This window comes from Chaetodon trifascialis, chromosome 13 (genome assembly GCF_039877785.1).
Source record: "Chaetodon trifascialis isolate fChaTrf1 chromosome 13, fChaTrf1.hap1, whole genome shotgun sequence".
Lineage (NCBI taxonomy): Eukaryota > Metazoa > Chordata > Actinopteri > Chaetodontiformes > Chaetodontidae > Chaetodon > Chaetodon trifascialis.
The window spans coordinates 19,061,907-19,087,655 of NC_092068.1; the positions used below are offsets into that span (position 1 = coordinate 19,061,907).

General features: G+C 42.6%; 2 protein-coding genes across 4 annotated transcripts in view; one reads left to right on the top strand and one right to left on the bottom strand.

The window, feature by feature from the left end:
* The first annotated feature begins 9 nt into the window (after positions 1-9).
* LOC139341386 (gremlin-2-like) lies at positions 10-7,459 on the top strand. The gene is made up of 2 exons (XM_070977899.1): positions 10-665; positions 5,971-7,459. Exon 2 carries the CDS (start codon positions 5,972-5,974, stop codon positions 6,548-6,550), a length of 579 nt encoding a protein of 192 aa, XP_070834000.1. The 5' UTR covers positions 10-665; position 5,971; the 3' UTR covers positions 6,551-7,459.
* Positions 7,449-25,749, bottom strand: part of fmn2a (formin 2a) — a 38,464-nt gene continuing 20,163 nt past the window's right edge. The window contains exons 7-17 of one of the 3 annotated variants that reach the window (XM_070977896.1): positions 24,856-24,917; positions 20,597-20,688; positions 20,371-20,500; positions 20,132-20,278; positions 19,415-19,474; positions 18,636-18,756; positions 16,439-16,531; positions 10,905-10,956; positions 9,778-9,927; positions 8,715-8,796; positions 7,449-8,523 (exon numbers count right to left, since the gene is read on the bottom strand). In XM_070977896.1, the coding sequence (XP_070833997.1) occupies positions 8,497-8,523; positions 8,715-8,796; positions 9,778-9,927; positions 10,905-10,956; positions 16,439-16,531; positions 18,636-18,756; positions 19,415-19,474; positions 20,132-20,278; positions 20,371-20,500; positions 20,597-20,688; positions 24,856-24,917 (1,016 nt within the window). In that variant the 3' untranslated portion in view covers positions 7,449-8,496. Of the gene's footprint in view, positions 8,524-8,714; positions 8,797-9,777; positions 9,928-10,904; positions 10,957-16,438; positions 16,532-18,635; positions 18,757-19,413; positions 19,475-20,131; positions 20,279-20,370; positions 20,501-20,596; positions 20,689-21,551; positions 22,161-24,855; positions 24,918-25,749 lie in introns of those variants that run through there. The other 2 variants (XM_070977897.1, XM_070977898.1) reach the window with 2 other exon arrangements.

Genomic DNA, 25,749 nt, shown 5'->3' on the forward strand with positions numbered 1-25,749 from the left:
AATGTCAAACACGGGAGAACAGGGAGAGAAAACTTACAATGGAAAAAGGACGACAAAGGCGAAGCTGTCATTTTGAGAGGTTTGGTGAGTGGGCATTACAAAAAAAAAAAAGATATCAAAGAAAAATATCAATAGGCAGAGAGAGAGGCAGACACAGGGTGAGACAGACTTAAAAATGAAAGAAGTGAAGCTTGGTTTGATTCACACAATGACCAGGGCCAATAGGATAAACCCTCCCAGTCTTGAGGAGGGAAGGGGGTGGTGGGGATTCAAACTAAGGCAGGCTTTAGAGTGAGTCAAACACTCTCAAAGACAGACTACAGACAGTCTCCACAGCACTAAGATACAGGCTTACTGTGACTGAAACTTGGAGCTTCTCTCTTAGACCTAAAAAAACAAGAAGACTGAAAAGAGAAACTGAGACTGGGAGAGGAAGTAAGAAAGAGATACAACTGGTCCAGGAAGATGGGAAACTGACCGCGTCCAAGACTTTGAATCTTTAGTCGAGGGGGGGAAGAGGAGCAAGGACAAGCCTGAGGATACTACAGATTATGTTGCCATGGAAACCAAAACCTGGAAGCGGACGCAAGGACCACTAAAGGTGGACAAGCTCCCTTGACTGCATCCTCAACACGTTACTGTCCCGCTGCGCACCGTGGTGAGAGGTACATAAACCATACTTTATGCTTCACTGCGATAACACCTACTTAACACGTTAACACTTTACTTAAGAGCCCAGTCAGCAGTTTGACCAGCTTTACTTTCTGAGGATGTTTTAAATTGTCAGCGACCACAACAAACGGTATGCGCTTGTTCAAAATGAATGTCATTTCATACAAGAGAGTTCTTGGTGCAAGGTGATGAAACAGCCCACCTGACTGGCTGAATTTTTATGCTAAATAACGTGAGAATACAGTGACAAATGCTTTGAAGAGGCAGAAATGGTGATTATATATGTGAAAGTACCACGTACCAGTTGGATTCAAGTACGTATAGTACAAAATGTCCAATAATATCCCACTTGAACAAAAAAGTGGGCCGTAGGAGACTGAGATAGTGAGACTCAGTGACTCAGTGAGTCTTAGAATGACTAAGCGCAGAACCATGTAATTCGACCAGCAGTTGTTGTTCTGTTATTCAGTGCTTCTACCACCGGTGAGGGTTTGATTCCCACTGGGGCCACCCATAGCAAAAATATATACCTTCAAGGTACTGTAAGGTGTTCTGGATAAAAGCGTCGACTAAATGACTATAATTAGCGACTGGAGGTTCCAGGGAATTAGTGTTGTGAGTGAGAGAATTAGTGAGTGATGACAGTACGTTGTACTGCACATCTTGGTGAGATTAAGAGGCAGTTCAGTTTTGCCAGTGAATATGAAAAAGACAGAATGACAGATAATGGTGTTAATGAACATGATGAACTTGTATTCTGTGTGTACAAAATAACTCTATTCTTTTTCTATTCATGTGCACAGGTGTATGTCCGTGTGTGCGTGTCTGTTCACTTTAATATCCTGAGTGTATTTGTGTGTAGTCGTGCGTGTCCTGAGGTGTATCCAAGCTGGTGTGTGAACATATGTGGGAGTGTGTGTGTGTGTGTGTGTGTGTGTGTGTGTGTGTGTGTGTGTGTGTGTGTGTGTGTGTGTGTGTGTGTGTGTGTTCCTGCAGTATGCGTGCAGTGAATGGTAGGGAGTTTGCCTTCTGATCCTTCTTACAGCTCTGGTGACTGCACCACCTTGTACAGTCCGCTCTGATGTCAAATAGGATTTAGCAGCACACAGACAAATTACAGTTTCTTTAGCAATAGTTTACACTTCATTGTAAGCATCTAAAGATAGTAAAACTGGTATTTGATAGAAGCCTTAACAACATTCTAAACACATGAAGATTACACATGAACAGGTTGGAAGAAAACAGCAAGGTAGCGTATTAAAACGGCAAAATAATGCTGCATTTTGGTCATTGTTGGCAATTTCTTTCTGTTAGAATCAACTTCTTTCTAAATCAACTGAACATTGGCGACGCTCATGAGCAAAATATGGTTTAAAAGAACTACTTTTAAACCCCTTTACACGCAGCGGCCTGTCTGTGCGCCAGTCACTGCAAGCTCCTGCTGTGCAGACAAACATTGTTGAAACCCACAAAGCTTTAATTCATATTTTAGTGGACACCCTAAAGTTTCCACCAAATATATCTAAAATGATGGTTAAGACATGAAGACTGTTTGTATTTGATGAAGCGATGAAGCCTTAAAACACATCTTGGGCTCAGATATTTCACTCATAAAAATCATGTATCTTCAATAAAGATCTGGAAGAAGCTGACAGAATATAAATGCAATATTATCAGACAGTGTGAAATAAGGCTGCTTTGGCAACTGTGAAGTTACTTGAGGGGAAAACTCTATGTTCAGGGATTAAACAAACAAATTCCTTACTAAGTGCAAATGGAAGGTGGTGTTAATCACCACAGCTAAGTAGTGCCATCCTGATCTGAAATGAGAAACGCTGTACTATCATAGCATCTCTAATTGCCCCTCATCCGCCACCAAAGCACTTAATGTCGCTGAGGCGAAGGAGTTGCCTTACATTCTTGCCAGCACTTAGCTTGGAAAGCATTATATATGGGCTGCTAGTCATTATCAAGATGGATTGTGGTGACAAATGGCTGCCCAAACTGCCTAAAGCAGCCTCCTGGCAATGTTGGCATTAGACACATTTACACAGAAAAGCCCCCAAAAGGACAACCCCCCCACCCCCACCCCAACTGTTAATGAGCCAACAGCCCGGCGTAGTTTGGGAAAATAGAATCCGCAAATGCAGATAATGACATGGTTCCTCTTTGTGTAATTGGCTCCAAGTGAAAACATTTCATTTACCTCTCTTTCCCTCTCTCTTTATATCCTGTGTATGTGTGTTTGGGTCTGTGTATGTCTATGTGTGTGTGGTCACGTATGAGTGTGTGTGTGTGTGTGTGTGTGTGTCTGTGCGTGTGTGATTGAGGTTTGAGCTGCACGGTGAATTAAATGCAGTTCTACTGTAATTAACTGCACTTACCAGTCTGTGTGTGAGACTTTCTGACGCACCAATAATTGAGGCATCAGGTTTTGTTTGTTTTAACCTGCCTTTGAAGACATGCTGGGAAGATGTTTCACATGGTTTAGTGGAAGTACATCTGTGTGTACAAATTTGAGAGTCTTGAAAAGGTTCCTTTTTTCCAATTATTTAACTGAATATAGGAAATATTAACATATTTCGCAGTGAGACTGGATTTTCATGGCTAATTATGTTTTTCATTTCACTTTGAGATTTTTATTTTTTTTAAAAAAGGCCCATTGTTATCCAGACAGGAAACATTACCATGGTATTATAATGCCACTCTGAAAAAAAAACATAGCAAGTTCCCACTGATGATAATAGCTGTTTTCAAAAAGGCTTGTGTGTAGCTCAGCAGTCTCTCTGGTATTTGTTTCTGGTATTTGTAATTTCATTAGAGGTCTGAATTTTGGAACCAAGGTCTGCCACAGTTCAGTGAAGCATGTCCCCCAAAGTCTTTGCGGTTCTTGTAAAACATAAAGCTGTGTTTGTGGACAATATTAGCGTTGAGCAGACGGAGAGGTCCGGTTCAGTTCTGTCTCAGCATTAGCACACAAAACCACAGTCTCCTTCCGTCTCCAGGACTCTGTGATGATTAGAGCTGTGCGTCAAGGAGAGACAGACAGATGGAGTGACAGAGAGATACAGATGGGGGGAGAAAGACGTTGAGACAAGCAGCTTGTGGAGAGACATAGAGCGGTGGGAGGAGGGCATATACTGTGCATGAAGCCCAAGTGGTGTTGGTTTTGGTTCCCAGTAGGTCACCAGTCCAAAACCCCATTCCTTCTATCTCCCAGACCCAACCGCTAACCGCCCACCCATCCACCTCAGCGCTCCCTCTAAAGCCCCTGAATCCCTGCCCCAAAACCACAATTTGTCCCGCAGCGGAGATTGATGAAGATAGCTTAGCAGGGCTGCCACTATCATACTTAGGCCGAGTTTTAGGATGGAGAGGGAGCACGGCTGCTGACTGCCATCCGTCATGTGCTGTGTACACAGTCAGTCAGGCCATCCCTCAAAAGTCCCTGGGGCTTTGCAGGCTGTAGCTCACCGGAGTCACAGGGTGCCTCTTTAAGCGAAGGATAGCGGGAGAACAGAGGTACAGAGAACAAGAGGCTGCACACAGAAGCAGAGCCTGTTCCTCTAACCAGGACTTCATGCACTTAAATACACAGTCAGCAGGAATGAGACAGAGCAGCCAAAGACAAATGAGATGGTGTTGTACATGGAAGGTAGATCACTGGAAGATGGAGTGAGGTCATGACTCCCTGATGCTGTAGGTGGTGGAAGGGCCCAGCGGGAGTCTCAGGTTTAGTTATTCTAACCTTACGATGGGTGTGTGTGTGGGCGTGTGTGCTGGCTTTTGTGCGTATGCGAGAACGTGTCTAGAGAAGAAGCACAGATCTGAGAGGCGGTTTCTGCCCTGAAGAAGATATTTCAGGAGTTCTGTTTGGCAAAAAAAAAAAAAAAAAAAATGATGATGATCTCAATGAAAATGGACTTTGTCCTCTGGATATCCATAGGTGAAAAATACCACATGTCAAACATCGGCTTGATGTGGGCGTAGAGCAATTAAATCGCTTTCTTGCCAGTCGAAAATACTTCATTTCTCTGCATGTTTGATCTCCAAATAAAGAAAACAAAAAAACAGAATGAAGAGATCAAATCTGCACAAGAAAGTGCTTTCTGTTCCAACTCCGAGATCTATGGATGTCTTATAGAAAAAGCCAGGTTAGAATTCATATCGCACCTCTGCTCGATGGACAAACAGCTGCTGTGTAGCTTACGGCTAGCGCCGCCACGACAGCGATATACAGACTCGAGTCGTCGTGCGGCTCGGACACAGCTGCCACGACCTCGGGGTCAAGGGCAGAAAAAAGGAGACAAAAAACAGAGTGGATTATGATAAAGTAATTTGTTCCATGTCAGAGTGAGTTGCTGGTCCAGGAAAGGAAGAAAGAGAACATACAAATTTGCACAGCAAAGAAGAGTCTGTGAATAGGAGCAGCCAATGGCCTTGAGGCAGTTTGGTTCTCTGTCAGAATTTCGGACTTGATGTCATGCAACGCTTGTCAAGAACAACATCTGCTGAAAAGATGCTTGAGTGATGGTCAAAAATGTGCTGGCGCAAACACTGACAGCATGCACACGGACAGATACTCCATCCTGAGAAGTGGAGACATAATTTCTCCTGATCATGCTCTCTTTCTGGTGCTAGAATGATGCAAGGGACACTATGGTTACTATAGACACTATGGGTCATTCTCAGTTCACTTTGCTCCATAGCATATCACCAAAGAGTAGAGAGTGGACTCCCAAAGGGTACTGTAGAGTTCCCCAACTCTTCCCCTAATAACATGCAGATGGGCCTCTCTAATGCCTGTTTACATATCTGCGGCATAGTTCATGACTAAAGTAAGCAAAGCCCTAATTATTTTACCCGGCGACGGGACCAATAAAATCAACTTCCCCTTCTCGTTATGGGTGTTTAAGTGTATCCTTTGATGGCAGGGCTTTGTTTATTTTTAGAAGAGTTGCGTAGCCGAGAGGAAAGCAAATAGAAGTAATGACACAGGGATGCTGACAAATGGGGGCCCTGGTGATGGATTCATTTCCTCAATGATGCCTGGAAGGCCAGGCTGCAAAGGTGGTTCAACATGAATGCACATTCACACAACTGTAAACATGATTGGCAATATTAATATCATGTTAGCGATTGTATGACTGTCATGTATCATCGTGGACTGCCTGAAGTAGTGTTACACCAGTTAATAATTCTATGATGCTGTCATGTGACAACATGTGTTACTCCTCAGAAACCATCTTTTCTGCACTGATAATTAAAGCATAGTAACGTGTCTCTCTCCTTTTGCAGAATGCTGTGGAGAATAACTATCCCAGTCATACTGGCTGGGGTGCTCTGCATCACCGCAGAGACCAAGAAGCCCCGTCCCCAGGGATCCATCCCATCCCCACACAAGACCAAAGGGAACCTGTCCTCAGAACGTCACCACCGGTTATTGCAGCAGAAACCAGAGGTGCTGTCTTCCAGCCGGGAGGCCTTAGTGGTGACAGAGCGCCGCTACCTCCGCAGAGACTGGTGCAAGACCCAACCCCTCCGTCAGACAATCAGTGAGGAGGGTTGCCGCAGCCGCACTGTGGTCAACCGTTTCTGCTACGGCCAGTGCAACTCCTTCTACATCCCCCGCCATATGGGCCCCAGCTCAGGTCAGGGCCAGAACCGAGGCCAAGCCTCAGGCTCTGGAAGGAAAAGCCACAACAAGGCCCAGGAGCCGTTCCAGTCCTGCTCCTTCTGCAGGCCACACCGCATCACACAGCTCACAGTGCAGCTAGACTGCCCAGACCTGCAGCCGCCTTTCAGACACCGTAAGGTGCAGAGGGTCAAACAGTGTCGCTGCATGTCTGTGGATGTGGGCGGTCATGGGAAACTGTGAAGGACTGAAAAGGTCTTTGAACTGACATCACATGAGTCTTGTCAAAGGCAGAAACTGACAAACTTTGCCAAACAAGGACTGGCACCAAGCTGAACTATTCTGCATCATGTGGTACAAATAATGGCTTTTCCCACAATAACATGACATGAAACATGGAAGTGGTATTATTCAAAGGCACAACATTGATATAATGAGACTAGCAGCGATGTTGGCAAGCTGATGCTGTTGAGAGAGACTGATTCAAGTGGCTGTGCAAGAGACATCGATGATGAAGCAGCCAATGTTCAACATTAAACAAGTTTTTCCTCTCTCATATCTACCTGACTATTTGTCATTAGCTTCCTTTGTGATAAAGAAGTTAAGAAAAATGCCTCAAAACATCACTGACACTACTGATAATGCAGTGTCTTAAAGAAAAACTGTAGAAGTGCGACCCCTTTAAAAAGTTTCCCTGACAATAATTACACAGTTTTCCAGCAATGTTTTTACCTGTAGATGTTAACAATGTTTTACAAGTATTTGATCTGTTATCCTGTATTTTTTCCTTAATGTCTGTGATGTCCCAAATGATACACAAGTTGATTTCAAGGAAAAGATTTCAAGGAACAGGAAACTACACAGCGATGACCAGTGCCATCCGCCTGTTTGGACACAAGCCTGGCTGTATACTGTACATGCCACAAATATACTAGCCAGTAGGAAAAACATATTGAAGCATGTGTAATGGAGGTGCAATTCAATATATACAGTATATATATTTTATGTATGTGTGTATGTATGTATGTGAAAAGTATATTAAATCTATTTCATATAAAACAGCAGTGGTGTTTGGAGTGCATGTAGTTCTGTACCATCGCACAACACAGACAGATGATAAACAGAAAACAATCAGAATTTCTATTAAAAATGTATGTAATTTCTTTTATTCAATAAATAGATTTTTTCACGGTCAAGGGTCAATCAAAACATGTTGTTGGTATTGCACACAAACGTCACGTCACGTCAAACGATCCTATTGCTCCATTAACACATGGGAGTTCACGTGCTCACACATATTAGGAAAGACAAAACTAACTGCATAGGATTCTGCTTAAAATATAAAGCACGCTGACGATACGGCTGAATAAATCAAAAACAGGTCTGGATCAGAGCACACCATGGCTTTTTGGGGATGAAAAAACCTATAAGACCACAACAGAAAAGTGCTGTATGTAAAACACACATAGAATTATAGGTGCTGAGACACATTTGATGAAACTATGAAGGGAAGTTAATGCGTCATATTTCAGCTGGAAAAAAAAAAATAAAAAATCTTGTTTATGTGTAACATTTAATTACATATGATATGTCTCAGAAATAAGCTCACTCTGACAGCACTCGTTTGACCTCTCCGCCGTGCGATAAGGCACTTTCTGTCTGGCAGGCGATCCAAACCTACTGTATAGAAACGTTATAAAATTCTGTGCTTTTCACCATTAAGGAAGATATAAAGAGGAAGTGTTCACGCCTTCCTGGTAAACTAGGCTTGGGAATTGCATTAAAAAACAGAAACAGGCTACATATGGCTTATAAAACACTGAGAAAACTCAAATGTAGTGTTGCTACACATCTCAGACTCCAGTGAGCATTTTCTGGCAAATGACTCAACTTCATTTAATCATCTCGGCATAAGGACATCTTTTAGTGGCCATATTTCATTTAATTATGCAAGTGCTATCAAAGGGTGGCTGAGATTGTAATTTATCATGCCACTTTTAAACAATATAATATCTACATACTGTTATATCCACTTTGAACCAACTCACAATAAACAACAGGTCTAAATCAATTGAAAACAAGTACTGGAAGCAAATAAATGTTGTAAAAATGACTGATGAGTCATTGTCAGATTGTACAAACAGTGCTTGTGCAAGAGGCTTGGTGATGATAATTTTCCATTCTCTGCTTCAGATCTTCTGACCCAGCTTTGCTTTCTGTGGGATAAAAAATGGGTCGGAGTTATTTCCAGCTGGCAGCACCGGCACTCGTCTAGATAGGTTACTGTAGGAGCCAGGCGTGCTGTTTCTTCAACACCCTGACAAGTGTTTGTAAGGAGCAGAGTCTTAACAAATAAAAGCACAGATGAGACCATACAGAAAGCGTGGTAAGAAGCGTAAAGACGTACGATTCCAGTTGCATGTTTGGGTTTCACATTGTAGGAAGCCTTCTCTCTGGCCTGTTTGAAGCACTCTTCAGCCATTTTGACCCTGAAAAAAAGACCATTAACCATCAGTCAACCTACGGAGATACACTCACTGATGCTGTTGAAATTCACCATAAAAAAAGACAAAAATTCCAGCTTGGACCATCCAGACTATGGTCATGTGTTATGTGGACACAGTGATCTCGGTTTGTCAGTGTGCCAGTCCTCCTACTTTGAAATGACTCACTCGTTTACTACAGCATGGAGAGAGCCAGCGGTGTCGCTATTCATTTGTGCATTAAAAAGACAAATGATCAGCAAGTTGAGTTACACAGTTTATACCAACAGACATGCATCCTGCCTCGACTCATTAAATGAGTACATGTCCATGCAGCGAAAGCAAGGATCAATATCTATATTTCCAGTGCAGTCTAAAAGGAAAAGCAGCAGAGAGAGAACTGGGATGTTTGCCGATGGCAAAGGGCAAAGAGTTAATGCTTTCAAATTTGCTTTTATTCTTTCCTACTGAACAAGCAAAGCTTGTGACATTTCGCTTCTCTTGCAAATACATATCACAATTCAATCTTCATTTGGCATAATGGACCAATTTGCTTTTTGTTGACATATGCAGCGGTATCTTTACGTTCATCAAACCACTGGAAGCTAACTGGATGCTGCATGTGTTCCTTTCATTACTGGGGTGAGGACAAAGATTTGGGTCATTTAACCTCTTTTTCCTTCATGAATTTGAATGAATCTGATAGGATCTTCAGTGAACACAAGATGTACTGCAAGTTATTAATGGTTTGGGAACTTACGCTTGGGGAAAATTCTAAATGTAGGAACATTGGTGTATCTGTAATGACATTTTGAAGGTCAGAGAGTTGTGCGCCCTTCCCAAAGACACAAAGAACTGAATGAAAAGACCCTGATATCTCAGCAGGATTTGATTTTAGGACAATAGGTTCAAGTAGAAGAAGGTATCTGTTGCAAGCGTAATGTCACAGTCTGAAACAGGAAACCAGTCGTCCCATTATATTCTCACCGTTCCTGTAACATCAGCTTATTCTGCTTCTTCCACTGGTCTTTGAAATCGGTGGAGAACTCGTGCCAAATGGAGAACAAAGTGTTGGGAGAGACCTCTTTCTCGCCTGCCTTGGGTTTAACTGAGAAGGACACGCTCAACTCCAAGAAGCTGAGGACAGAGAAGAAAAACATCACATCGAGACCAAACTATTACAACACGAGATTACAGAAACCTTCACCGACTGTTGTGAAACCTGGCCGTGCTGAGCAAATATGCAAAATATGAAAGTTAATCTTAAAATAATATGCTTTTTCAGAGCTTTAATCGTACAGTAACATAAAAACACCAACCAATGATGACTGTGCAGTTCAGAGAAGACCAGTGAACACAAAATGGATTTACTGCCACTAAAGCTGCACAGTCACTCTGTTTTTATGACGGTTCAACTTCCAGGACTAAATGAAACTTTTATACATCTCATATACAGTGTTTAGCTTTGTCACTCCTCTCCCTGGTGTGCGTAAGTCTGTGCAAGTTTGTGTACATATACACGCACATGCTGCTCAATGTTTGCAATCATGGGTGAGGAAAGAGGGGAAGGAAAAAAAGACGTCCACCCAGGAGACAAAGACAGATCTAGCAAAAGGAAAGCAGTGTGGCACAGGGATGACACATGTTTAAGTGTTAAATGTGGAGGCAATTTGCAGTGGATCAATACAGTGGACAGGTTGGGGTCTCTTTGTTTGGAGTGTGCTATAGGAACACATTCCTAGCCAGCAGTAACAGAAGCCTGGAGCCAAGGCTGTCTACTCTCGCTCCGCTTAGATAAACAACACAGACACCGCACAGGGGGCCTCCCGTCTACTGAAGGCCCTGCATGATGGCCTGCACCTTCCATGAAACTGAAGGAACCAGGAGTCCTAAATATTGACAAAGCAGGAAGATTATGTTTCTCCTCCGCAGTGAGAATATATCGCTTCAAACTGTATTGGATTGCATCGTGCTGCGACGCCTTCGCTTTCAGCTTCACAAGCGTGATCACTGTTTTGACGCTTGAGAAAAGACCAAATGAAATGGAGCAGAAGCGTTTGTTTTTCAGGTGAGGACACCGAAGTAAAATGTTTAATGATAAGGAAAGCCCTTACATCTTCTGAGTGTCTGCCAGCTGCTTCTCCTGAGTTTCCAGTTCGGTTTTGGCTGTAAAGGAAAGCATAAATAAATACAGGATTAGATTAGGATTAGGACAGACACAGGATTTCCTGCACCATCAGAAAATACATCGTTCACCTACAATGCAAGTTGTATATCAGGAGGATTCCACATGTCACCATTACTTAAATCAACAGTCCTCTTCAAGGTCAGTGCTGTGCCACCAGGTTATTAAGTGCTGGATCGTCCGCTGTTGCACAACTGACAAATGAGCACTGCAGATCGCAGTACAAGTGCTTCTTTGTGCAGCGTTACTTAGAATGGAGACAGATGACTTTGTGTGTGCGTGTGTGTGTGTGTGTGTGTGTGTGTGTGTGTGTGTGTGTGAAAGAGGTGTGAGAGTCTAAAAGAGAGACGGCGAGAGGGTAAGAAAACTGCGAGAGTTGGACGCCATGGTACACATTAGGAGATATTTCTAGCAGGCCACAACATTTATCTAGCTGGGCCATCAGGATAAATTCTGATATAAGAGAACAGCAGTGAAATGTGACAGCTTCAGTCAGGAAAACGCTGCAGGTCACGACTTATCAAATTTCAGATCTGATTTATCGGCCCATTTTCAAATATAGCTGTGCAGTAGTAGAGTCAGTCCAGCTGTATTGTATTTTTTTTTTTTTTTTTTGCTGGTTTATGTCTTCACTCTGCTGATGTGTGACCAAAGGTTAGACATTAAGGTTAGAGCTGCCCCCCCCCCCGACAGCTCCTGGTCTGTGAGCCACAGCTGCCTTAAACTGTCGAATGGTCAAAAGGAACTATGACCTCTCCATGGCTGTGCAAGACAGACATGACAGTAGATGGGACAGAGGATCTTTCCTGGAGCTAATCTGTGTTCCTCTCTTATCCCGGGAACATCTGGTTGCCAACGTGTAATTGAAGCCAGAGCGGCATCTAAAGGTCTCAGAGAAACCTGTTGAGACCGGTGCTATGATCATTCCACAACCATGCACCCTCTCTCCCTGCTGATGGCTCATCAATAAATGATGAGAAATTGATAAATCATAGGAACGGGGCTTGCATTGAGCATCTTAATATCAGGACTGCGCTCTGTTGTTTGAGCAGTGATGGTACTTTGCCGCTTACTATACGGCTGAGATGGAAGTTTATGCTGTGAGTGATGTAAAATTTATTTCTAGAAATAATGAACATCAATTAAAATAGATAAACTGCGACACTTCTGCGACGCTGAATGATTCATTGTGCGTTCTTACCAAAAGCCAAAAGAGTTGTGTAAAACATAAATAAAACCGAACGTGATAACTTGCAAATCCTTTTTGACACATGCTCAATTGAAAACAGCACAAAGACAATATGTTTAATGTTTAACCTCATAAATTTCATTGATTTTTGTAAATATCTGCTTATTCTGGATTTGATGCAGCAACATGTTTCAATCAAGTTGGGACAGGAGCAGCTAAAGACTGGGAAAGAGGTGGATCATTCCACAGGTAAACAGGCTCATTGGTAACAGGTGATAGCATCATGACTGGGCTCAGTCGTTCACAAGCGAGGATGGAGCGAGGTTCCTCACTTTGTGAACACATGATTTTATGAAGGATATTCCTACATGGGCTCATTGTGTGAAACTGCTGTCAGCAAACACAGTTCATTTGCAAATGACTGCATTCTGTTTTTATTTCCGTTTTTATGCAGCGTCCCAGCTTTGTTTGAATCAGACTTGTACTTAAGAGTATTATTGTGGTAATATGAAGACAATGTGGTATTGTGGGGCACACTGACTAAACCAATAATTGTAGTTACAACAAAATAAAAGGAAGAAAACACTTCAAGGAAGATTATTTAAGGATGTCAGTTCTGTTATCACATCATTAGAGTTTACATAATATGGTCTACATTAACATGAAGGGTTTTAACCCTATCAGGACACATGATGCGACATCCCAAGCAGCCGAGTTTGTAGCTCCTCGAGAAGGGAAGTGGAGTTTGACATGAGTCTTACTAATCTTAATGTCCATCAGAAACAGATTATCACATGGCCAGTGCTCTCTCACTAGTCACAGAGACTCCATCAAAGGCCTGCATGCATGAGAATTTGTGAAGCGAGCGGGGAAAATCGAGCTAGACCAAACAGCCGAGCTCCAACAAGTCCGCTCCCACTGTTATTCTGTGGTTAGTTTCATGGTCAGAAAATAAACAAAAGCGGTTTAAGCTGTGGAGCCAGAAACAGTTTAACCCCAGGCTTTTTAGAAATTACAGAAATAACAAAAATAAGACATTTGGCTGTTGTTCTTTTTTTACCACCGCAGTGGAGGAACCCCAAGAATCCCGTCTGGAGCCTTCTGAGTCACATGTCCACGTTACGGTGCTTACATTCTGCTCTCAGAGGAAAAACCTCGTCATTTGCATCAAAGAGAGAGCTCCCATATTTCTCTCAAACACACAGAGAGAAAGGAAAAGCGAGGGGGAGAGGTGGAAATGGGAGCGACGCTTTCATCTGCAGACTTCCTTTAAAATGGACAGTGAGCATTACCACGGAAGAACATATGCTATATATTATACTCTCATCTGAATACAAAAGCAGTTGTAAGAGAGGCCTGTGAGCCGGGTCCTTCAAAAAGATTGGTCACACTCAACTGTATGCAGCCAGGGTCAAAGTCAATGCTACATAAAGAGTGACATTTGGCTTGTTATGTTAAAACAAGCATAGCAAACTGAAGTCTTACACCTTTGAAGTGGACCAATATTGTTTTGCTGTAGATGTCAGATTATGAGAAAAAAGCACGAATGTATGACATCTGGTGAACATGACGGACAAACACGACGAAAGTTCCAGTTGATTTTGCTGTTACAATACGTAAAATGAAAAAGTAGCAGGAGCTGTTAGCCTCCTCTGGAACATGAGTATTTTTTTCAGTCTTTAGCTTCCTCTCACGGCAGGAGATTTAGCTATGCTAGCAGCATGACCATAGGGATGGCAGTGTTGGTCTGTCAGTCCACCACTTTAGTCCAGAATGAAGCATCTTTGCAACTATTGGGTGGACCGCCCTGAACTTTGGTACAGATATTCATGGTGCACAGAGGATGAATCCTAACATCTTTGGTTATCCCTTGATTTTTTTAATCGCTGTCTCCAGCAGGTCGAACTTTTCTTTTCTCGTATCCAATAAAATATCTCCTTGATGGATTGGCAGAAAGATTTTCCTCTAGCGGTCCCATGAGGTTGACATTTGTGGCTTTGAGTCAAATGTTTCAACAACTAGTGGATAGATTGCCATGAAATTTGCGGTAAACATTCCTGTTCCCCTCAGAAAGAACTTTGGCGATTTTCTGACTTTTCATTCATCATTATGTCAAATTTCTAATTTGTCCAATACTTTGATTTATGACCAAATCAAAAACAAAAACATTTCCATCACAATTCGTGTTTGGTACCAATTAGAAAATTTTCGCATGTTAACACACAAAACTAAGACGGTAAACACGGTAAACATTATACAACCCCCATTCCAAAAAAAAAAGTTTGGACGCTGTGTAAAACATAAATAAAACAGAATGTGATAATTTGCTTATCCTTTTTGACATAAACTCCATTGAAAACAGCACAAATATTTAACGTTTTCCTTCATCAGCTTCATTGATTTTTGTAAATATCTGCTTATTCTGAATTTAATGCAGCAACAGGTTTCAAACACGTTGGGACAGGAGCAACAAAACACTGGGAAAGATGTGGAATGCTCCAAAAACACCTGTTTGGATCATTCAACAGGTAAACAGGTTGATTGGTAACAGCTGATAGGATCATGACTGGGTATAAAAGGGCCATCCTGGAAAGGCTCAGCCGTTCACAAGCAAGCTTTGTTGGATTCAGAGTTGTATCTGCTAAACATAATCATGTTAGCATTGTCATTGTGAGCATGTTAGCATGCTGACATTGGCATTCACCTCAAAGCACAGCTGTGCATACAGAGATGCTAGCATGGCTGCAGACTCTTAGTCTTGTTAGAATAAAAGGGCAATGGAAGAGGAAGTGCTCATCATTTACAATCAATTCATCATCGTTTTAACAGCCCTCTTAGTAAACAGCTCACTGTGAAGGATTATTTGAATTCCTAATAGGAGTGAATGAATGATAGAAAGAGAGATGAGGTCAGGGGTGCTTTTAATCTCTCTGTCATTCCTCTGACAGAAAAAAGAAAGACACCTTGTTATCAGAACGGCACAGCAGACAAGAGTGGAAAAAGAAAGGAAGGCAGGAACTGAGGAAAAATCTTTACCAGGGGGAAAAAAGGATAAATATATGACAAAGACATGCCATGACGTCAGAGGCACTAAGTGAAAGGGATCAGGTGCCGAACAAGTCAGTTTTATTCCAGCCTCTCAGGCAACCAGCTCTGTTCTCTGCAGTCAATTTAACGGGCTGCATGACAGGTTCACCTTCGGCCATCCTGAATCTGCCTTCGAGACAGAGCACGACATTCGCTGTTTTATAAGGTAGAGATCAAGATAAAAGACCCAGCTACCACGTGCAGTCGTGATCCGTCAAAGCAGATAGGCATACATGAAACAAAAGCCGTGAGTTATTCAATACGCCCTGGAGTAAACAGGCGTCCCTATGGAAACGACACTGAGTGAACCCTCGTGTGTGTACCGTATATATCAACCAGAAAGCAGCACGAAACAGATTTGGAAATGTGTCTGCAAACGGCGAGGGCTTAAATCATTCTGACTGATGAGCTGTTTCGCATACTCTCACGCCACAGATGCATTTTCAGCCTCGATATGCCAAGACTATACCAGCACCAGATACTTTTGAATATTTGCCCGCTTTGCTTTAACTTCCTGTGTGATGGTAAGCAGACGAGCAAACTATGTGTTTAAACGGACTGACCATCACCTGTTTCATCATATTTCAACGATAAGGCCGGTGATGCTTTTTCCTGTCAACAACTCTCACGAAAAGACCAAACTTCATGCAATAGTCTTATTATCAATACTTTCCCTTTCCTCTCTGCGGTGCTCAGCCCCGGGCCAATTTTTTTCCTACTGAAAAAAAAAGGGAGTTCCAAGGATGGTTTGAATTTATCATCCCGCAGAGAGCTACAACTTTAACTTTTTAAAAAAGGTTAAATTATTTCAAAACTGGAAACTTTAGTTTGTAGCAAACCCAAACGGGGGTCACGAGTGTATTTATTAGGGATTCTTTTCAACAGCGGATTTGGCGAAATTTGCTAAATATTTATAGAAGCAGAGCAGTTTAAATGGGACTCAGAATACACCACAGTGCCAGTGTTCAGTGTAATGAAGAATGAACATGTCACCCAGTGCAACAAAGTGGCTCACTGATGTGTTTTCAGCAGTTTTTGGACAACATTGGAGGTCTCTACCAGGCTTCCCACACAATACTTGTTAGCAGCATCTGTAAGTTGGATAATATCACCAGACTTGTGCTTTAATGAGACCGGTGAAAGTTGTATGAATCATCAGTTTCAACTGATTTGGAAAACAGTCTCACCTTGGCTAAGAAATTCGTCCATCTTGTCTTTAAAGGGCTGCAGATTCTCTTCAGACGACAACTTGCAAACTTTCTCCGTCTCAGCTGAGCATGCTGAAACAACAAGAGATGATCACGATGAAAGGGGGAAAAGTCTTTCAGAGCAATAATATCTTATCCAGCATTTGTGCTGCAATTACAAAGTCTACAGCGCACATCATCAAGGTTGGACTTGCTTTGATAAATCTCTGCTGAATTTCTGCTGAATAAGTGTCAGCAAAGACGAAATGATCCATAATGACTAATAAGGCACCCCAAGGAACCAGGAAGGCCTGCGCTCTGATCCCGGGAGAACTTCATCGTCACGCTCTATTGGCAACCATAACGGATACACAAACTCAGCTCAAGGCCTTAGAGGTGCAGAGGCCGTGAAACGCCTCAGGGAACGTGGAGGTCGGGACTGGGCAAGTGGTAATTCATAGACCATATGGTGCCTCAACCAAAAAGGTACACAGTGAGCTCTCTCCACTGTGTTCAATGCTGATGTCCTTCAGGCCAGCCAAGGCTATTTCAGCGCCGCCTACCTATCGGAACCCCCCCCTCTGGGAACTGTCATCGAAGCCCACGTCTGTTAGAGCACTCAGCTGGCTCCTGCTAGGTAATGAAGAGGTCTGCAGGTATAGCATGTGATGATATATTTATGAACAGTCAGCATGTGCCATTGCCGCTGGGGTCCATGCAGAGGCAAGTCCATCTCCCCTGCGAGCAACTCCATCTTTATGAATTGCAAATAATGAACAGCCTAAAGAATCATTATGGCAGAGGAAAAACAATATTTGGCAACACGGATGAGGCATCTGATTGGTTTAACAGCAAAGATACATAAAGCATGATAGAGGACAGATCGGGTTTTGGGAATTGTCGATCAAGCTGCAAAGCACACAAAGTCACACGTACGGTGCAGACCCACACGTGTGCACACATATGTTTGCACAGAAATACACAGTCATTTTTTACCACCTGTAGGCACTTGAGTCCTTGGAAAGTGTTCTGAGTGCTGAGTGACTTGAGACAGAGTAATGAAAGGGAGCATTTCCCAACTGCCTCATTCATTAGGACTCTTTGCACTCAACCAATCAGTTTGGTATGTCAAGCATAATCCAATTTCCACAGTGTTTTCCGAGGTCTTGATTTGTAACATAACACATTCATTCTTACAGTGTTTCTCTCTTTTTTTATAAGTCTCTTGTATAGCTTTTCTTTTCATTGTGATGAATGTGCTTGCTATATGTTTAATACAAAAATGCAACACACAAAGTCCCTTCATGGGGTAATACTTTCATCATGTGTTTCATTGTGTTACATAATTGTAACCAAAGTTCAACGGAAATTTGGAATCCCAATTTCCTTGGCTTGAGAAAACCACAAAAAAACATTTTTTGTTTTTTGTTTTCCCTAAAATTGAGGGTTAGTGGTGACAAAGATTTTTAACCTAAAAATAATGATTTGTTCACTAAATAAAAGCATGTTTGTAGAAAGTTATGTAATAGATTCGTCACGTGTATCTGTTCAGGATGACTGAAGATCTGGCTGATGAACTAATGAATGAAAAAATCAATGAATTAAAGTCAGCCATTAGGCAAATCATTCCATGCATTAATCATATTGAGGACCCTGCTGGTCAAAGTGATCATGCACAACATGAACAGAGTGAGCCTCGTTGTTGCATGTTGGAGGTTTGCATCTTGCAGGGTGAGGTGATTCAGAGCTCGAGGAGAGCTTCATCCAGTTCAGTGAAGAGCTGATGAACCTCTGATAGTGCACACAGGTAGTGGAAGTTCCTTGACCTTGCCCCCTCTATATTTTGATCTCTATTTCATGAGGACGGCAAAGGCACACTGGGTCCAACAGGAGTCTACATCTGACAAGTCACATCTGCTTCTGGTTAGTTCGTCTGTATGACAAACAGATGCTATCTCTCTGTTGACCCGCCTCTACGATCCACACATGACCATAGCTGGTCAGGTTTGGAAAATTACTTTCCATTGTGCTAGAGGATACGTGGATGGACTAATACAGAATTTATCACTACATACATTAGCATGTGGTGGTACTGACATGATGTGACACCTGTCATAATTTGGCGAAGTTTACTACCTGATAAGCTTGTTGTAAAGATGCAGTTTAAAGCTTTTGGAATGTAGGATGACAATCATACCACTGAGGTCTTTCCTCAGCTTGCGCAGATCTCTTTGAAAGTCTTCAAACTTCATCTGGGAGGCCTGGAAAAGGTCCTGGGGCTCAGGCAGAGGGTAGACACACGTCTCTCTGCCCGCATCCTGATAAAGCACAACAGACATTCATGCACAAAAAACACACACACCAATGTCAAAGTCAATCTTCCTCAAATGGGAGAGGGCCTCTTCTAGTACACAGAACACACCAGGCAAGACTGAAATAAATGTCTTCAGAGACCTACATGCACTTATCAGCAGTCCAAACATCCTCGAGAAGATATGGCTGAAAGTACAGCGGATAATGAGCGTTAAAGCTTAATGCAGAAACTACACGGCAGTTCTCTCCGTCAGAGCTACTACGAGGCCATTATGAGTGCGAGAGTCATGTCATGCAGGTTGATTTTGGCAAGCAGCACTCTACTGAGTTCATCTCATCTGGAGAACCTAATTATTTACACTAGCGCTCCTTTGGATGCTGTGCCAGTGAACAGACTGCAGGTTTGAATGAACCCAGACCAAAGCACAGCAAGAGCAAGAGATGAAGAGTGAAAGACAGAGAGAGAATTATAAGAGAGAGCCAGAGGAGGAGAGAGATTTGTTTCTGCCGTAAATGAGGAAAGAGAAAATAAATAATTTGATAAAGGATAAGCCATGGTATCCTCTGGCAAGAGAGGAGATGAAAAGAGAGCTCTGGAAGGATTTCTAAGCAAATCAGACTAAAACAGAAAAGTGATTCAAATAAACAGGAACCAAAACATACCTCATCAAAGTGCTTTAGATAGTAAGCAACAATGTAGGACAAAAGACTCCGGGAATTATCCTGAAAGAAAGAAAAATAAGATCCAAATAAATAAACCAAATTCCCTTTATTTATTAATTTAATCATTTTGGAGCACGACGGTTTAATTTGTGGAAGGCAAACAAGAGCAGAGACAGCGGTCATAGGAGTTGGGGATAAATCATGACATTGAAAGAGCAATACAACAAAACACAACTGCGCTGGGCTGGCTGTCATAACTCAGAGTTGGTGGAAAGTTTGATGTTCTTTATGGATACCTTACTCGGCCCACCACCACAAAAACACAAACCACTGTGTCCTTATATGGCAGTGCCAAGGGCACACTGAGCCCTTTATGATATTGAATAAGAACAGTAAACAGAATGGCCTCTCCTCTAAATCTGCACAGCTACAGCACTCATGTTTGGCAGCAGTGAAGGTCCCTTTCAGCTCCCACACACTCACCAGATAATTGTAAAACTGAATCAACCTTTAGTCCCATACCACCTTTTTTTCTAGTACTACATGAATAAAGCTGTTTCTGTGAGCGTCCATCTACATAAGTTTGTCTCCTTAACTTATGTTGCACAACTTAAACATACATTTCCGGCCTGTTTGTTCATGAAAAACACCTAACTGAGTGTCTGCTCTTGTGCACTGAGCGGTGTTTGCTTTTATTCCTGCAACACACAGACTCACACTGCTTTTAACGTCCTTCAGTTTTGGCAGAATGTCCAAGGTGAAGCCGTCAGCCTGCCCTCGAGACCGATTACCTCCGTTCATGAAGTTGCCAAAAGCCAGCACCAGGCCAAGTACCTTCAATACACACTCACCACTCTGGAGAGTCTGTTGCACACACACACAAATGAGATGAAGATATGAAGGTTAAACTGAGTGACAGAACGGAAAATGAAATGAGAACAAGCCCAGTGGCTCACCTTGCATACTCTCTGAAGGATTTCTACTTTGCGAAGGACTGAGGTGATACATTCATGGAAAGTTGACTGAAACAGGATGCAGAACACTCGTTCAGAGAAGTTGGGGATTTGGGACAACTGGAATAGAAACCTAATGAAGGCACAAAATCAGTCACCATGACACATCTGTTTGATGACACAGGTCTCATGTACTAAATTTGGTTCAGGAAGTAGGTTTGGTTCTTACTGTTCAGGCTTGTCCAGCGGCTTGGCATCCTCCTTGTCTTCGCATGATTTAATATGCTTCTTAATGCCATCCATCTCATCGTTTTGAGCTCTCTGTCAAATGAAATGCAGATTAAGATGGAAATTCATTGCATATGGGCAGGTGGAATCTAAAGGCGCCATTAAAATGTCTAAATAAGTTAACGTAAGTATGAATAATGTCACGAATGACAAAGTCTCACAATCGAAAAGGGATTTTTTTCTTTTACTCGAAGCGAAAGACTAGCTGACCAAAATATAGTACTGTATGTACATAGTTTGGCATCAAGGGTGGAATTTGATCAATTCCTGATGCTTCCCTGATCAAACACATTGACGTTAAACTGGAATTCTGCTTCTCCAGGCGGCTCATAAGTGAACAGGTGTCAATTTGGACGCATTCACATGTGTTTCTTACATATATATATTGGTATGGATTGAGGGTATAACATATGGGTTCACTACTTAGCATCGTCATGTTTAGCAAACTAAAAATCCCAGTGACAAAACCGCTGCAATTGTAAAACAGACCTGAAAGAATTTGGATTTATCAAGGTAAATGGACATGATGGGAAACGATATGAAGTTCACTTCATATCTAAAACAAAAAGCTTCCCAACAGGATGTTGGATCAACCAATCGGCTTAGTTGATGTGCAGATGCGCACTTTGCTTGCTGAGATTTGGGATGCATGGACGAAGACGTTTACTTTTACAGAAACATGTTCCCAGCTTTACAGTACATTTATGAATTATGTCGGAAGTTACTCTGTGTCACTAGTGGCAAGCAAAGCCAATCAAGCAAATAGATGATAGATGGTAACGGCCAGCGTCAGTTTTCTGCTGATGAAGATCATGCGATATGATCAAAAGCGCTTACTGCATCACTCAAGTTGTTTTGTCAGTTTTCCAAGTCAAGAATGAAGCTTGAACCTCAACTTTCAAGCCGACATGGACGAGAACTGCACTAAAGTGCTCAAACAAACTGGAAATTTGAACAGCCGCAGTTTCATAACAGCTGGCAAACTCCTTCTGCTCATGAAGATATGCGAGTTGATCAAAAGCTCCAGAGCAGCTACTAAATGGATCTTGAGGTGGGTTTGTTTTGTCAGCTCAGTTCTCTATTTCATTCTGCAGCCAAACTGTAGCTGAAGCACAGAAGAGCTCTGAAATTGTGCAGTTTTGTACTTAAACTCGACCGTATGCCAGTTTATACTGTATAAGTTTTATAAATGCTAAAGAGTTGCCTTCAGCCAGACTTGCATTCCTGACTATTATCCTGCTGTCAGGCTCTGGACCACAGTTTTATACAAGGTGGTATAAAAAAAGCAGGCCAGAAATGCCCCTGTGTTTCACAAGAGGCAAAGACAATAGATGTTAATGCGTCTGACGCAGTTGGGCAAAACAATAAAACCATCCCCAGGAAGAGAATGTAAACTCTCTCTCAGTCCCTCCAGAGCCCATAGACCCCCAAAGAGTCTCAGCAGTCTGGTCTCTCCCTCTGATTCTCTCCATCTTTCTCTCTGGGGTTTGGCCTCGACATGGATCCTTGGGAAAACATCAAACACCAGCATCAAACGCACTGAGGGCCCGATTAGTATTCTACACACCGCTGCCTTCTGTCGACGAGGGCAAGCTCTCCTTCGCCTTCTCTCGAGATGTTTTCAAGTGTAAATATATTTAATACAAAGCAGATCCTTTTCAAAGGGCAGCAGCGGAGCCCAGCAGTGTTTGGTGTAATTGGGGACAAGTAGGCATTAGCGTGTGATCTTTGAATTGCTAGGGCATGTAGCAGCGGTTGTTAGCATGAGAAATAGAGTCCCATGTGGAATATCAAATGCAAAGGAAAGTAGGATGATATTTGTGATGCCAGAATTCTAGCGGTAGCCAAGTGGTATTCATTAGCAAGGTTTCTAGTACAGAGCTAAACAGAGCCAGGCAGGGCTTAATCACTATTTATGTCACTCAATTTTCAATGGAACAACATTTAAGAGATTATTTGTACATGTGAGCTGCCAAAGAATGGTGTCTAAATGACAAATTGCATCATGTAATAAACACGTCAAACATACTCAGACATCACAAGGCCTTGTCGTAAAAATAAAAAGTGGTATGAGGTGATTATTTGTAGTGTAAAAGTTCGTAGGAGGGACTGTGGCTCTAGCTGACCTCTTTGACATTTAGCTACTGTCAGCTGAAAGGAGTCTGAACTTCAGACATCCAGTCTGGGCCCAGATTATGGCTTGTGATATTAGAGGGGAGGGAGCGGTGTCCCACTATCACTGTGACCCCTTTAATGGCGGTGGCTTATTGTTCAAAGAGCAGGAGTGGCTGTAATCTGCAGCTCATAGACTGAGCGACTCTGTCCTTGCCTGTGTGTGTGTGTGTGTGTGTGTGTGTGTGTGTGTGTGTGTGTGTGTGTGTGTGTGTGTGTGCGTTTCTGTCTGCATGCAGTACGGCATGTGCACATTTGTGTGGGTCAACATGTTTGTTTGCAAGCATGTTTGTGCGTGTGAGCGAAAAAGCCAGCGAGGGAGGGCAGTGTGTGATCTCGCTCCTAGCACAGTGAGTGAGGGTGTAACCATTAGAAGCCCCTCGCATTCCTCAAGACAGGCTGACTGCGCTGCCAACTGTGGTTTAGGGGGCTGGAGACCCACAGACAGGATGGAGTCTCGCAATACAAAAGAGAAACAATTTGGCTCCTCGACTCAATAACATAGCCTTAGGCCATGAGGGGGAGAAGGAGAGAGGGAGAGGGCTTGAAGTCTCGGGGTGAGTGGAGAGGTTAGGAGACTTTTGATCCTCAGTTATGACACATTGGTTCATAACTACAGCTTGTCTCAAGCCTCAGTCTCATTCCCATGATCAACATTATTAATATGCCTCTGGCAGCCAAAGGTCCAGGCCTCTCCTGTGTAGTTGTGCCAAAAAGCAACTCACAGGAATTTCACAGCATCTTAAAACTGTATTACAGTTGAAATGTGGAAAACATGCCCGTTTTCATGTTCCATTATTTACTGACCTGACTTCGAACGGGTCCTGAACCGCTCCTATCAGTGAAGGCTGATGAATATGTATTTACTGTGTGCGAGGAGCCCCTCAAAATGGAGACATATCAGAAAGCGGCGATGACAGCTCCGTAACTCTTTTTATGCTAATATTATACAATACACTGTGGTCATTTCACTTGGCAAAGCTCAGTGTAGTCTCCCTCTCTTTTTTTAAACCACACCAGCGCTTTCAAGAGGAGCCGCGTGACACAAACGCTGGAGTTTCTCAGCTATCATCTGCTTCGCACAGGCGCACTGCAAAAGTCAATCACATCCAGTGTGAAGAAAACATGTTTACTATGTAAAAGCGCTGGTCCCCTTCCAGGCCAGCAGACAGACCTACATAAGACTGACTCTGTCGCCAAACAGCACGCATACCAGTACGGTTTGTGGCTCGCCTGTTTGTTTTGGTATCTAATGCACACTTCCTTTAGCTCACCCTGTCAAGATGGAATCAGAACACCGCACAGAGAAACACTCGCCGTGAAGTGACGCTGCAAAATGCTGCTTTATGTAATAGACATAGCAGTTTAATTAAAAGGTGGATTTCTTTCCCACCTACACTGTGCAGAAAGGTTTTTGATAATCTTCGAAAGGTATGATTTGATGGATAGCAATTGGTGTGTTGTGGTTTACCCTCAGGGCTGCAGCAAATAAAACAACACTCACAGCTGATGAATGATTTTTTGCCATTTTGTTGATATCTGGGCTTGTTGCGTCGTCTTAGGTTTCATTCTATAATAAAATGATTGCATATATGGCATGAAATGAGTGACCATAAATCATTCTATTTGTCACAAGCAAACTGTTCCAAAATAATACTTTTACTGCAAACCGCAGAGGAAAAGGGGGAAAAAAAAAAAAGACTGCAAGGTTTTCCCAGACCAAATGCTGCAGTCAAGATCAGCCTGAGCTGTCAGTGGTGTTACTTGTATAATTATACTGGGTTTGTTGCTCAACATTGTATATTTATGTGATTCTGCATTGGCAGGAAAGTGCAGAAATGTATTTCAGTTTGGGATATTGTCTTTTTACTGGTCTATTGACTTTACTGAAACCACTGTCCACATGAGCCTTGATAATCCTCCATTCAAAGTCAAAGATTGGCAAAGTTAAAAAATGTTTGTTACTGTTGTGACCGCAAAGACATACCTCTAATTCCAAGTAGCGTTACAGCATGTTTTTGTACTCACATTTTCATAAAGAGCATGCAGAGTCTCCAGATCAACGACTGTGTTGTCCATATTTAGGACGGCTGCGGATGGAAGGAGAGGATGACATGGTTAGGGTGAATGTGATGACTTTCCTCCGCCAGCCTCGAGGAACACCTTTAACAAGTCAGACATCAAACACTCATAGCATTTTTCTTTGGCTGAAACAAACATCACAAACTTCACCTTTTCAAATCTGTGAGGGGTTTTTTTGTCTTGCTTTGCTGGACTTGAAGGTGGCATGAAACAACAGAAAAATTCTCCCTGCACGGTCCACATGAAGTGTCATGTGCCGTATGCTGTGAGTTACATAGATATCAGCTCTCATCACGCTGGCAAAGCAGGGGCCACAAACTAAAACATAAATATGGAGGTCTTAGAAATCTGTCAGAGGCACAAAGATCTGTGTTTGAACTCCTGTGTTTGAATTCCTGGTGTCGCCTTTTTGTCTCGGCGCGAGGACCTGGCGCCCGTGAGCATTAATCCTTTGAAAGTAAATGTTTAAAGACAAACAGAGCCCGGGGGTCTGTGGTGTTGAGGCTGAGGTGTTGCTATATGCACAATCACCCAGCGAAGCACTCGACACCTATATATGTATTTCACCGTGCTGTGGGTGTCCAAATTACTCACATTGTTTTGATCTTCTGATTTGCTGCTGAGGTGCAGCGGGGGAAACGAGTGTCAGAGGGGATAAAGGAACTTGGAGTAATGGACTCAATGCACGGTGTTCACTTTGCATCACATATTATGCTTGGACACGGAATAGGACTGGACTTCGTTTCAGCTTTCCACCGATGCAAACTCAAGAAAAAAATAAGAGTAAAGAAGATTATGAGATAAACTAAATTAGAGAAAGGACAGGCACTTGGAAAAAAG